The sequence below is a fragment of the Mastigoproctus giganteus genome, chromosome 10, assembly GCF_048544385.1.
Source record: "Mastigoproctus giganteus isolate SK-2022 chromosome 10, ASM4854438v1, whole genome shotgun sequence".
Taxonomy (NCBI): domain Eukaryota; kingdom Metazoa; phylum Arthropoda; class Arachnida; order Uropygi; family Thelyphonidae; genus Mastigoproctus; species Mastigoproctus giganteus.
Window position 1 is genome coordinate 40,969,695 of NC_143584.1, and position 14,864 is coordinate 40,984,558.

The 14,864-nt window shown below is 38.2% G+C and overlaps 1 protein-coding gene across 3 annotated transcripts in view; it reads left to right on the forward strand.

The window, feature by feature from the left end:
• LOC150078996 (kinesin-like protein KIF21A) overlaps positions 1-14,864 on the forward strand; it is a 755,520-nt gene that overhangs the window by 485,964 nt on the left and 254,692 nt on the right. For all 3 annotated transcript variants that reach the window (XM_090383539.1, XM_090383541.1, XM_090383540.1), the window contains one exon: positions 2,954-3,055. In XM_090383539.1, the coding sequence (XP_090239665.1) occupies positions 2,954-3,055 (102 nt within the window). The remainder of the gene's footprint in view (positions 1-2,953; positions 3,056-14,864) is intronic.

Consider the following 14,864-nt stretch of genomic DNA (forward strand, 5'->3'; position numbering starts at 1 on the left):
CCTCTTTGAGCACTTTGTCTTTGGCATTTGAATTTCTTGACATTTTTTGGTTGTACTGAAAAGAGTTTTAAAAATGTCTGAGCATTAATTATAATCATCCTTCTGGAAACAAAAATCTTGTTTCTAAACAATAATCATCCTTCTGGAAAAAAAAAATCTTGAATAAATCCCACATGAATGTGCTATGGTCACTGCCACATAAAGGTTCCTTTAATTCTAGATTCTTATTATATGATGAGTTCTTGCTGATAACCAGATCAAGAATATTATTTTCTCTTGTTACTTCCTTAACAGAATGGTTTAGAAAGCATTCACCCTGGAGATCGAAAAATGTTTTGCTGCTGAGTGAGTTTCTAACCCGTGAGTTTCTATATTGGCAGCTTGTGTCTGCTGGTTATACTGTTTTAGAGTCTGTATGCTCCTAAATGAACAGCATCATACCTTTTTTCCTTCTGTCATGTCTATCCTTTCTGTACATATTAAAATCAGTATACAGCCACTCCCAAACTTATGTAAGGGTTGCTTTCTGCGGGACTCTACGTAAGTTGGAATTTCCCTAAAGGCTTATGCAGCACTCGCAACTATGGGCACTGAATTTGATTGACACAAAAAAGAAATGTTCGACAAACATGTAAATAGAATTATTTATTCAATTTTTTATCTCGTGCACAGGAAAAATTACAAAAGTGTACAAATTTACAAAAATTTCAAAATTATAAAATTACACAAAGAGAGAGAGGAGACAGGCATAACGTCAGCAAGTTTTACCTTTCGAGTATCATTGCCAGAATTAACTCTCTAGCTGATAAGCGTGCCTCTGCGGAAGTTGAGGGCAGTGGAGACTTAGAAGGGGTTTTTACCAACACTACAAAATTTCTCTGCAGCTGCAGAATTGGCACTGGTGACTTCACCGCATACTTTAATGTTTTGGAAACCAGCATGATGCTTGAACCTATTAAACCACCTGTTGCCTGCCACGAACTTGGCTTGGGATTCACTGTACTTATCCTTAATATCTTCATAAATACTTCTTGCTTTTGCTTGAATGACCATTGTACTCAGAGGCACTTCTTTCTGAATCTGGTTTTCCCTCCATATTATTAATATCTTTTCCATCTTTGATATAGCACCTGAACGCTGTTTTGTGATCACTGTTGATCTTAAATGCATTGATCCTTTAACATGTTCTTTTATACGCATGCACTGCCCCTTAAAATAGTATTCACTGTTGAAGCAGCGAGACCTAATTCCATGCAGTAGATGACAAACGTTTTCCTACTTCATACTTCTTAATCATCTTCATTTCTAGATCAATTTTTTTTCATTTCCTAGCACTGCCAGCACTTGCACTTTCCGTTGGTCCCTTTCTCTTCACCATTGTAATAAGTAAATAGGAATGAAGAGAAGATTCTGAAAATTTATTTATGTTTTTTAAGATTTCAGTGAAGCGGAACTGTTTCACCATAATACTGTAACGTAAAAACCCACAGAATTCCAGTTATCAGTATTATTGTAAATTCAATAAGATCGAGTTTAGTACCCATTTATAATAGATTCCAGACCTCCAGAAATGTGTTTTTGAAAAATATCACAAAGGTGTTCAAATTTGATTCTTGTAACGGAACTTATGATAATGTTGAAAGTGTAGTGAAATTTTCATTATAAAAATGACCTTTTAGTGAGATAAATAGCTTAGTTATATAGCGAAAATTTTAACTTCCAAGGTCTTGGAACAAATTACCAAAAAAACAATGCGTTATTGGGTTGGGTTCACATTGCGATATTTTCACAATACCTCCATTTATTCCTACGGGATGCAAAATACGTTTCTACAATTTTTTAAGTTTGCACCGGCTGGCAAAAGCTTTCGTAAAGTTGAATTTCCATAAGTCGAGTATTATGTAAGTCGGGGAGTGCCTGTATTTGAATTCTGCATCTGATGAGTTTCAACTACTGGTAGCTTAACCAACAGTTGAAACTCATCAAATTTATTTACTATACTCCAAGCATTAGTGTATAAGCAAGTAAATGTGTAAGTGTTAGTGTTTTTAGTAGCTCTTACAAGCCATGTATGGACCCTCATCGTGTCTTGGCATCTCCGTAGCCAGGTGGGAAGGAGTGGCAGTGCATAGCACACGCTTCTTGATTAGACTGGGTTTCGTGCCTGTGACCACCAGATATGGAGGATGCGAAAAAGTCAGAGAATCACCGCATATCCCGGAGCAATATGGCCTTAGTTGCTAATGCTCCTAAAATCCAAATAACAACATCATCGTGTCTTGTAATCACACACCCTACTTTTCAGATTACTGCTTATCAGTATAGAAGTAATGAAAGATTCAGTTTCACTTCACCTGCAGCTGCTGTAAACTATTAGTCTGCATACCCTCTCCCAAAACTACCAGTTTTCGGATCCACCTAACTGTCTCAATAAGCAGATGTCCTTGCCCCTCTTTTATTGAAGTGCCCATTCTTGGGGGTGGGAGGGACAATGGCAGTATACCCTCTGTTAATAAGTGCTAGCCATGCTTAGAAAAATTCTACTCTATAAACCTTGCACAATCTCTCCAGGGCTGAATTGATTGATCATGCTGTTGTCTTAAACTCCCTCCTGTCATGTATGGGCAAAATTCTGGACATTTTCACATTCAGCCCTCAACAAATTTATCCCTTTTTTTGAACATCTCCATGAACTTCTTAAGTAAAGCCTCAGAATTCCTATGCTTAACATTCAAATTAATAAATTCTTTTTACCTGTAGTCAAGTGTATCTAATGTCTTTAGTTAAGGCTATATTTGTTATTTCTTTTTAAAGTATTCTGTTTTATACATTTTAATTGTTCAATAAAGAAAATTGTAAAATTGTAATTACAGTAAATATTGAATTTTTCTTGAAGCTTAACTGTGTTAAACATATTTTGTATTTAACTAGGTTAAATATTTACTTCATTTAGGATGAAATGGATGCCATAGATCCCAGTACCATTTTATCTAGTTTGCAATTGGAGGAGTCCAAATATCTCTTAGAAAAACTGCTCAATATGGCTATCAGTCAGGTATGATTTATGGTGAAGAAATTTTGTAATTATCTATTTTGTCTTTTCCCAAAAAGCTAATTAGTCACCTTGGTTTTTCTGATTGGATAATTTTATGACAAGAGAATACTGAGTTTTCAAAGAATCTGTATCTTGGGAAGCAGTAATATCCCTTTAGTGAGTTTAGTAATGCAGTTGTTGATTGGTTTTTCAAAAGATGTTGTTTAAATCAAAGATGGCAGATGGAATTGAACATTGAAAAGAATTATCCTCATGCTGTTTATTATAAAATTTTTTAAAAAAATTTCTAGATATCAGAAAAAGTTCTCTGGTTGTTTGCTGTGTGATACTTGTGGCCATCATATTGAGATTATTGAAAACACTATCACTATACAATTGCAAGATTTTATGAAAAACTCTTCACAATCTTCATAGCCAGATTCAGAATTGACCTCTGGCAACATAGTCAGTATTTTTATTAGGGAAGCTGCTCCATGTGTGATAAATTTTTGCTGATGCTGTCGAGGCAGTGTTAGGTGGGTCGGAAAACTGCTAGTTGGGGGGGATACAAGGACTAATAGATTAACAGTAGCCAGTGGCAGAGGTGGAAGTGATTCTTGCACTGCTTCTATTGAAATGAGCAGAAGTCTGAAAAACAAGATGCAGGATATTTCAGAGACTGCTGGTAGTCATTGCGGTACAAGTAAACACATGGGTTGTGTTAGAGTAGCTAAGAATAGAAACAGGTGCATGTATACCTGCGTGTACACCAATGCTAGGAGTTTGGTAAATAAATTTGATGAATTTGAGGTATTGCTCAAAACATCAAAGGCAGATATTGTTGGGATATCAGAGACGTGGTGTCACACAGATATAAGTAATGCGGAACTGGAATTTGGGGAATACAATGTGTATAGAAAGGATAGACAGGACAGGAGGGGAGGAGGGGTTATGCTATTAATTAAGAAACACATAAAGTCCAAGGAAGTGAAGCCAGTCGACATCGATCGACAGGGCAGTGTCGAGTCAGTTTGGTGTGACATAAGCATAGGGAAATCAAAATTGAGAGTAGGAGTGTGCTATAGGCCTAATGACTCTGATGAGTATAATAAGATATTGTACAGGGAAATAGAGTGGGCCAGTAAATCAGAGAGTCTTATAATGGGGGACTTTAATTTCCCAGATATTGACTGGAATTTGTGGGTTGGTCACTCGCACACTAGCAAGGCTTTTGTGGATTTATTGGATGATTGTTTTCTACATCAGCATGTTCGTGAGGCAACAAGAGGGAGCAATACTCTTGATCTGATTATCAGTAGTGATTCTTCATGCATTAAGAACCTGCAGATAAATTAACCACTAGGTGGCAGTGATCACAGTGTGTTGAAGTGGGATTTACTCAAGGAGGTAACTACCATCAGAGGTAAAGGGAAGGGTTTTTGTTTTCGTAAAGGCGACTATGATGGTCTGAGACAGTATTTAAATTCTATACAGTGGGACCAACTGATGATGTTACCAACAGCAAACTCAAAATGGGAAGCATTCAAGGAACTAATCTTGGAGGATACCAGGCTTTACATACCAACTAAGAAATATTGTTCAAGGTTTAGGCCTAAATGGTTGTCAGATGAACTAATGAGACATGTGGCAGAGAAGAAAAATGCATGGGATACATACAAATTAATGGGTGACATGGAAGCCTATGATAGATATAAGTTGGTCTGTAACCAAGTCACAAAGGAGATTAGGCAGGCAAAGGCAGACTATGAAAAATCCTTGGCAAAGGATGCAAAGAAAAACAGAAAAGAGTTCTTTACATACTTGAACTCGAAAAGGAAAGGGATGAATCAGATTGGTCCACTGGATATTGATGGTTCAACAGTTGAGGATCCTGCTCAGGTGGCTAACAATCTAAACGAGTATTTTGCATCTACATTCACGCATGAGGAGTTATTCAGGAAGGAGAATGATGTAGGTAAAGTAAACATTGGCAGTGAGCTGGATGATTTTGTAATAACTGAGAGGAAAGTGGAGGAGAGATTGTTGAGGATAAACATAAAAAAGGCACCTGGGGTGGATGGGATCTATCCAGTTATATTAAAGGAGGCAGCAAAGGAAGTATGCAAACCCCTAGCCATAATTATGAGAGCTTCTTTGGACTCAGGGGAGGTACCCATAGACTGGAGATGTGCAAATGTAACCCCAATTCACAAAGGAGGATCAAAGGCCTACACAAGTAATTATAGACCTGTTAGTTTAACTTCTGTTCCAGGTAAATTAATGGAGGCACTGGTTAAAGAAGCACTGCAGGATCATCTAGACAAGAATTCAGTTATTGCTCAGACGCAGCATGGTTTTGTTAAGGGCAGGTCTTGCCTGACCAATTTGATTGGATACTATGATGTAGTCACAAAAGAACTGGATGCAGGGAATAACTTTGATATTATATATTTGGATCTTAGAAAGGCTTTTGATACTGTTGCACATGGAAGACTGCTGCACAAATTGGAGCAGTGTGGCATTGGAGGCAAATTGCTGCTATGGATAAGGGGATGGTTGAGTGGCAGAAGACAGAGAGTGGTAATCAATGGACACTGCTCAACGTGGACTAATGTTATTAGTGGAGTTCCTCAAGGTTCAGTGTTGGGTCCGTTGTTGTTTTCGGTGTTTATGAATGATATTGATGATGGGATATCAAGTTTAATGTCCAAGTTTGCAGATGATACAAAGGTTGGCAGGGTCGTTAAGGACAATACTGACGCTATGCTGCTGCAACAGGATCTGGAAAGGTTGAACAGATGGGCTGAGAGGTGGCAAATGAGGTTTAACATCGACAAATGTAAAGTGCTGCATATGGGAAACAGTAACCCCAGAGCAACGTATCAACTCTGCTGTACTACACTGACAGTGGTGGAGAATGAAAAGGACCTGGGGGTAATTGTGCAGGCAGATATGAAGTTCTCTGAGCAGTGTAGACGAGCTGCAAGAGTAGCTCATGGTGTCTTGTCAATGATATACAGGAATTTTTCTAGCAGGGATAAGGAGGTGATTATTCCCTTGTATAAGGCAATGGTAAGGCCACATCTTGAGTACTGTATACAGGTCTGGAGGCCTCATTTCAAGAAGGATGTAGAGCTGCTGGAACGGGTACAGAGAAGGGCAACAAGATTAGTAAATGGAACAAAGGGTTGCTCTTACGAAGAAAGGCTTAAGTTTTGCAAATTACAGAGTTTGGAGACTAGGAACCGGCGAGGTGATCTGATAGAGGTGTATAAGGCTTTGAATGGTTTGAGCATGCTCAGTGCCAATGGGATTCTTCATCTTTCTCAGAATAATCACCTCAGAGGGCATAAATTCAAATTGAGGAAGGACGGATGTCGGATAGATGTGCGGAAATTTGCCTTTGGCCAGCGGGTGGTTGGTTGGTGGAACCGACTTCCATCACTTGTTGTTGAAGTTGATAGCCTAAACAAATTTAAAGCTCAACTGGACAGGTATTTCGAACGAACGGAGGGGTGAAATGGGAGTGGGGTTTTTTTTTTTTTTTTTTGGCTGATGCTGAATAAGCTTGCTTTCTTGCATCATATGCCTCTGCTAATGCTAAAAGCAGTTTCTACATTTCACATTTTCTGTCCAATCTGATCCATATTGCAGTGTCCCTCATTAGATCTCCCAGAGAACACTTAAAAGGAATTCCAGAAAGTCACAATCCTGAAAATCTGTAGGATAGTTAGTTTCTTGACCAACAGTAATAACAGCCAGACATAACAACCACCCTGTGCACTTAGTACCAGTGCCTGTTATGGGGTGGAATCCCCCCCATCGGGAAGAAATATAAGTAGTAGTAGTAGTAATAATAATAATTAGTGGATGTGATTAGTCCAGCTTACAACACAGAGCACTAATATCTTGGGCCCTAGTTCAAATCCTGCCGCAGGAAGGAAAAAAAATCACAAAATTTGTTTCATTGGGATTACCTTCCCTAAGATTGAAGGGACTGATGAGACAGAGAGTGGCACCATCTGGTGTCACTCCCAATAAATACAATCCACCACTGGATGCTAAAGCTAACTAGTCGATCTCCATATCTGGATGAAGATGAGAAGTAGAAATACTGAACATTTCTTTGAGTGTGGGGCAGGATAAAATCACTCACATTCAGGCCTAAAGCAGATGGATCAGTTCAAAAAATTTCGAGACAGTCTCCCATGGACGACAGTAGAGCAAATGGCACTGTGTCTCATATGGCTACCACAACTGAAGGGCAAGAACAAACCAGCCCAACCAACTAGAAGTGCTTCGTGCACAACTGACTAGTGACCACCCAAGAAGGAAGAAGATGCCAACACATGAAGTGCAGCATCGAAATGAATATGTTCATCATACGAGCATAATACAAAGGAAGCTAGGTTTAGATATGACAGTGTACAAGACAAAACTACACACCAAGTGGTTGGAATGGCTTCCAACTATTAACGTCATCAAACAGTGGATAGCAGACAAGAGATCGACTATCGAGAAGAAACTGATGACTCCTGCAATCTTGAAAAAAATCAAATAGGTTTTGCGCAACTGACTACAAAAAACAATGAATACAGACAAAACTTAACCAGAACTGGAGGAGGAACAGCAAGTGCAAGAAATACATCCCAGAGCAGCTGAAATAGAAACAGACAAGGTCACAATATCCAGAATAGAAGAAGTGATAGAAGGCAGAATTCGAGGGAACGGACCCCATAAAGACCCAAACCATACTGAAGCAGAGACCCAAGGGAATCCTGTGGCAAGTCACAGACCGTCTCATTCATCAAATAATACTGGATTATCCCAACAATAATGAAGTGACACAAGACACCATCCACACAGCCATTTACTGTGCTGCTGTAGCAACCACCAGAATGAACAGAAGAGATACTAGAGACCAACAGAAAACAAGCAAAGCAAGAGCAAAGACAATGAATCCCCCAGCCCAGGAAAGAGAAGGCTATATATAGAGAGACTGAAGATATACAAAGTCAACCCAACACTCACAAACTTCCTAGAAGCAACCGTGGTGAAATGGATGACTACATCAAGATTAAGAACATCACTACCAGACCAATACCCATTAGAAGAGGAATCTTCCAGGGAGATGCCCTTATTCCACTATGGTTCTACTAGCTCTGAATCCATGGTTCACCCTGCTCAATAACAGATATACCCTAAAAGAAGATGGGAAGAACCTGTACATTCTCTCTCACCTGATGACAGGGATGACATCAAACTGTATGCCGCAACTGTGAATGAATTCCAGCAGCTACTCTGGATCACTGAAGAGTTCAGCACTGATAGTAGGATGCTGTTTGACCTAGACAAGTGTGAGACATGTGAATTACATCAAGGACATACAGTTGGACGAAACTACCAGCTGAACAGTTTGGTGTGACATTAACACCAGATTAATTGTCAGTAATTTCAGATTAATGTTTGTTTGTTGTTGTTGTTTGGTTTTTTTTTTAGGAGCTTTAGCAACTAAGGCCATATTACTCTGGGGATATGCGGTTGTCATTCCCTGACCTTTCCACATCCTCCATATTTGGTGGTCACGGGTTCAAACCGTGGTCTAATCAAGAAACTTGTGCTACGCACTGCTGCTCCTGCCCACCTGGCTACGGAGGCGCCTCAGATTAATGAACCAACTATGTGGTACTACAATCAGGGTGGTATGAAAGAAGACTTGGAGGTAAATGTGGAATCAGATATGAAGTTGTGCAAACAGTGCAGAGTACATCATAATCTAACACAAACTAGGCATTATCTTGTGTGCCAGTGACTTCAGTATTTCCTACCATTCCATGAATGGTTGAATGACAGTTGCAAGAAGCTGAGGACAAAATTGTGAAGTAACCCACAACATTCTACATCACTGCAAAAGACTGTTCAGATACAGTTCTTTAGGAATTGTAATCTATACTAAAAACCAGAACTGGAAAATCAAGCCTTCTCAGTTCCTCCTAAGTGTATTATTTGAACAAAAACTTATCTTCCTTGAACATATAAAAATCCTAGATCAGTGGTTCTCAACCTTTTTTGCCCCATTCACCCTTTTCACCATATGTCAGAATGTTATTCTCCCCCTTTCCAAGATTGTCTGACTCAAAAGATGCATTCCAAAAAGATAAAAAATGAAATATTTATCTTTATTTTTAATTTAATATGTGACATCCAATAAAGTGTGTTGTCCTTTAGATTATGTACAATCTATAGAATTGTAGTTTGTAGAAAGATCAATATTCCAACAGTTTGAGTCTGTCAATCTGTGGTCCCAATTCCTCCCCTGAAACCCTAAAATCCCCATCGCCTCTGGTTGAGAATCTCTGTCCTAGATCATGTGGATAAATATTTTAAGATTGCTATCTACCACAACTTGGAGAACTGACCATTTAAAACTACTATATCTGTACCATACATTAATACAGTCTATATAATATCGGTGTAGATACACCATAGTTAACCCACAAATTTGAACTACGTATGTAGTGTAAAAGGCATCGTTTTAATAGTATCTCATATTGTGGGTGCCTTCACAACGAGATAGCTGGTATTGCACTGCTTCAAATAAATAACGCTTCTCTAGTAGAGAAGACTACTGTTATTTATTTTCCTCTGAAAATAAATAACAGTTATTTATTTATTTTACTGTGAAAAAAAATAACAGTAATCTTCTCTACTAGAGAAGTGTTATTTATTTGATGTAGTGCAATACCAGCTATCTCGTTGTGAAGGCACTCACAATATGAGATACTATTAAAACAATGCTTTGGCATGTTGCATTACCAGGGTACCTGCACGCCCACTGATGATGAACCTCACTAGCTTCGAAACAATCGTCTGTGTGGTGGTATCCTCTGAAAATAAATAACAGTATTCTCTACTAGAGAAGCGTTATTTATTTGAAGTAGTGCAATACAAGCTATCTTGTGAAGGCACTCACAATATGAGATACTATTAAAATGATGCCTTTTACACTACATACGTAGTTCAAATTTATGGGTTAACTATGGTGTATCTACACCGATATTATATAGTTAATTACCAAAACCCATAAGGATTACGCCTTGTGCATTTTGTTTTCAAACACATTAATACAGTCATATTTACACTGTAGTTTAATAGTCTGTAGCTCTGCTAGACCTAACATCTTGCATTGCCTTGATCCTGTAGGCCATGGTTTCCCTTCTTCTCACACTGGAGAGTATACCACTAGTACAGAGCCTGTATGCTGAAGCAAATGTACATTGCTTTTATCTTCATAGACAGACTTAATTCATGCAACAAAACTTAAAGGACAACCAAACCACCCAACTTGGAATGAAAATTCATAATAGGAAAATCTCTGCATAGCTTACCCTTCTGCAAACCCATCAACAAGAACTTGACTCTATGAATCCACTGTAAGCATCTATTTCTGCTGGATCTGAAGCCAAATTGGGATTGGGGATGATGACTCTGCATATGCTGTGACCAGATTAGTGCAACCCCAGAACAATTACAGCCTGATAGTCCCCTATATAGACTACAGGCATGTAATATGTAATAGATTGCATATGAACCAGAACTGGAGGAGGAACAGCAAGTGCAAGAACTACATCACAGAGCAGCTGAAATGGAAACAGACAAGGTCACAATATCCAGAATAGAATAGTGACAGAAGGCCCTAGCAGAATTCAAGGGAATGGACCCCACAAAGATCCACACCATACTGAAGCAGAGACCCAAGTAGCAACAGCCATGGCATGGATAAGTCACCTTCAAGATTAAGCCTGTAATAAACTCTGGCACTCTAGTCTGTGCAGGAAGTGTAGAAAGAAAGAAAGAAAGAAAGTTGTTCTTGATCACCTTCACATCGGACCTGGTCATCTTATATATGTAGTCAGTCATGGTGCATTTCTGCCTTTTTTGCTTGTGTGTGCGCCAGTAAAACCTAAACAAACCGAACTGAATTCTCCCCCCTCCTTATGCTCAGCTAATAGATGCCACGTAGCGTCTTAAATTGTCATAGACTCTTTTACCTTTAACAACTTCTCTTTTTTTACCTTCCAACTAAGGACTGCATGATCACCTCCCGCTGATGATTCCTGTTCTATAAGCTTTATGATGCCATTTCTTTCATGGGTAATGATCAGTCCTGGAATATTTTTACCTTGAGCAGTTTTCTCTAACATATTGATGCAAATAATAATTGCGTAATTTTCTAAATATTTTGGCATCCCTTGGTGATCTTTACTTCTCATTTGCTTCGGTCAGTAGTGGACAAATTGAAATTACCCATAATGAGACATTGACACTTGCTTTCTCCCTGTCTGGAGGCTTTTATTATACTCCTCAATCTTCTGGTCTCTAGCATACCCCAATTCTTATTTTTCATTCGCATGCAACTACTGTACACTGCACAGATTCTGTGCTGGCATGCATAAGTTCTGAATCTGGAATAGCTTTTGTTCTGAGTTTTAAGTTGCTTTTGATAGAAAGCATAATCCACAACGCCCCTTCGATCCTTCCTAAATACTTTTTTACATAGCATAGTGGAATTCATTACCCCCATTCCGTGGTGACACCACATATATTTCCTGTTTATGTCAGCATTAGTTGTCCTAGTCAGGATTTCCTAGTAACTCATTTTTATTTATTATTATTATTTTTTTTTGATGATGACACACTCCTGACATTATGGTAGACACAATTAAGACTAAGTGATTGTGTGTAGTTTATCCTGACCCAACCCTTGAGTTTTTAGCTTGTTTCCCTTATATTAGCTTCCAGTTCATCTACTGTTGTGCCAACAAAAAGAAATCTTGATATGTGTGTAAGAGTCACTTTGACCATATCATCAGATGAATATGTATCTATATTATGTGCCTATCAATCCCACAACTAAAAGGTTCTGTGAACCCATAAGGTGTTGTCAGTGATATTGGAAAAATGTTACACCATCTTTGCTCAAATGCATTCTGCCTCTACAAAATATATTCTTCCACCTACAAGTGTGATGCCACTGATAAAAAAAAATTTTTCCCAAAAGCTTTGCAGATTTACCCAAGTTTTCAGTTAATCCACAAGTTTTCAGTTAATCCACAAGTTTTTTAGTTGGACATTTTTTTATGTCCACACATGGCAATTCCTCCTATTATAATTATTTATTTATATGAGTATAATTATGCTTGGACATAATTATACTCATATAAATAATCTGACCAAATTTGTGACAGAATGGGATAAAATACTCTTAAGCAACAGGGGATCAAAAACAGGAGACCCAGATTAGGAGGTCTCTGAGAAAGAATATCAACGTGTATATATATATATATATCTGCTCATATACCACTGTTCAAGCAAAAAAAAAAAATCATTAAGCAAATAATTAGGGCAACTAAAATGAGTAATATATGGGAATATATATATGTATATATACACAGTTGACCCTTGAAAAACATGGGTTTGATCTGCTTGGGTCCACTTATACGTGGGTTTTTTCAATAAATATATTGGAAAATTTTTTGGAGATTTGCAACAATTTGAAAAAAGTCGCAGACGAACCACGTAGGCTATATAGCCTGTATACAGGGTGATCCAAAAGTCAGTAAAAAATTAAAGTATCTGTATTTCAGTGAATTTTTGACATATGATAATGAGATTAGTGCAGAAATGCATAGAATTACATGGTTTTTTTTTTTTTTTTGAAAGAATGTCAAAATTAGTTCCAAATTTGTCCATCAGGTGGTACTGTACCATGAATGACATCGTGCAAGTGTCTGCTATAAAGGCACTGCAAGAACAACAGCTAAGCAGTTTAGTGAACAGTTGGAAAATAAAAAGAAAAGAAAAGAAGCTAAGTAGTCATGTTATCATTACCAGATAAAGCACTGTTGCCTTAACACTGAATCTTCAACTTCAGATTTGCAATATTTTCATCAGCTGAAGGGTATGCAACGTGGTAAAGGACTAATGACTGTTGCAGGACTAAAGATGATGATTAAGTATTTGAGACAACTGGTTCGTTACAAGATCGTCCACGAAGTGCAAGACCATCAACATGTGCTACAACTGCAGCTGCAGTTGCGGAAGACATGGATACTCCTATGGCATCATCATCACATGGAGAAGCAAGCTCTCGTGAAGTTTCACGTCAAACTGGCATCCCATATGGGAGTGTGTGGAGAGCACTAAGAGTAGTCCTCCATAGATATCCGTACAAAATTCAAGAACTTGTGGTTCTTTCAGCGAATTGAAGAACGTGACAATTGGCTGTCAAATGTTTTGTGGATGGATGAAGCCCATTTCACTCTCAATAGCACTGTAAACACACACAATTGCAGAATTTGGGCAATGGAAAACCCTCGACCTCACACGGAAACTCCATTGCATCAGTCAAAAGTAGCGGTATGGTGTGGATTCACCTCTTATTTTGTTATAGGGCCATTTTCCTATCAGGAAATCAGTGACTCTGGGTTTAAAACTGTCACTACCACAGATCAGTGTCATGCTGACCTGTTATGAAACTCGTTATCCCTAGCCTGGGTGAAAGGCAAGCTTTGGATGTTGTGACATTCATGTAGGATGGAGCACCACCCCATATTGTTTCTCCTGTGAAACAACTGTTACTCTCAGCATTTAGAGAAAATCAAGTGATAAGCTGTCACTTTCAGCATGAATGGCCATCAAGGTCTCCAGACCTGATGCCCTGCAATTTTTGGTTATGGGGCTACCTGAAGTCATGGGTTTACAGATCACCCAACATTATTGACAGTGCTAAAAGACTATACGATGGCAGGTATCAGTGATACCCCCAGAAATGCTGTTTCATGCTGTCCATAACATTGTTACTTGTCATCAGGCAATGCTTGACAACGAAGGCCGCCACATTGAACATTTACTATTATGTGGTGTTACAGATCAAGTGCCACCTGGTGGACATATTTGGAAATAATTTTGACATTCTTTCGGAAAAAAAACCCACGTAATTCTATGCATTTCTGCTCTAATCTCGTTACCATACGTAAAAAATTCACTGAAATACCGAATCTTTAATCATTTACTGACTTTTGGATCAAAGATATATATCTTTGTATATCTTTATGTACAAAAATATATATACAAAGATATATATCTTTGTATATAAAAGCATAATTTTGGATATTTGCACGAGGCGATGTATGCATAAACTGGAGAGAAGAAAAAATCAATATAAAAAATTGTATTATGTAAATAGTATGAGATGAATTAACAACCTAATAATTGTATCCCATTTTAAAAATGGGTAGCCTACGGCTAGTCTATTATAAAAAGTTAAAATTTATCAAAACTTACACACACAAACACTTACAGACCGTACATGGCGCCATTTGCAGTCAAGAGAAATGTAAACAAAAGTAAAGATGTGGTATTAAATAATAACTGCATAAAATTAACTGTAGTACTACTGTAATGTCTTCGCAGGTAGCACAGTGGTATCGTCACTGTCCTCCCCACACCGGGTGGAAAAGGCCCTTTTGAATCCCATCGATGATGTGAAGAATTTTAGTGGGTTTTTCACTCTGTGGTTGAGTTAGTCAGTCTCAGGGGTAGATAGCAAGGTTCCCCCCCCCCCCCAGAAACTGGGGTTTTTTGATCAAGCAAATGGGAAAATCGACCAGAGAACACACACAATTTACACACAAATAAATATATGGGTAGAGGTAATCATTTTACGGGAGACCCTAATATCATAATTTTTTGTATTACTGTAATAATTTTGTAGCCACCTCCTGTTGATATTGCGATGAGCTCAAGTGTTGCGAGTATCCACTTAAAA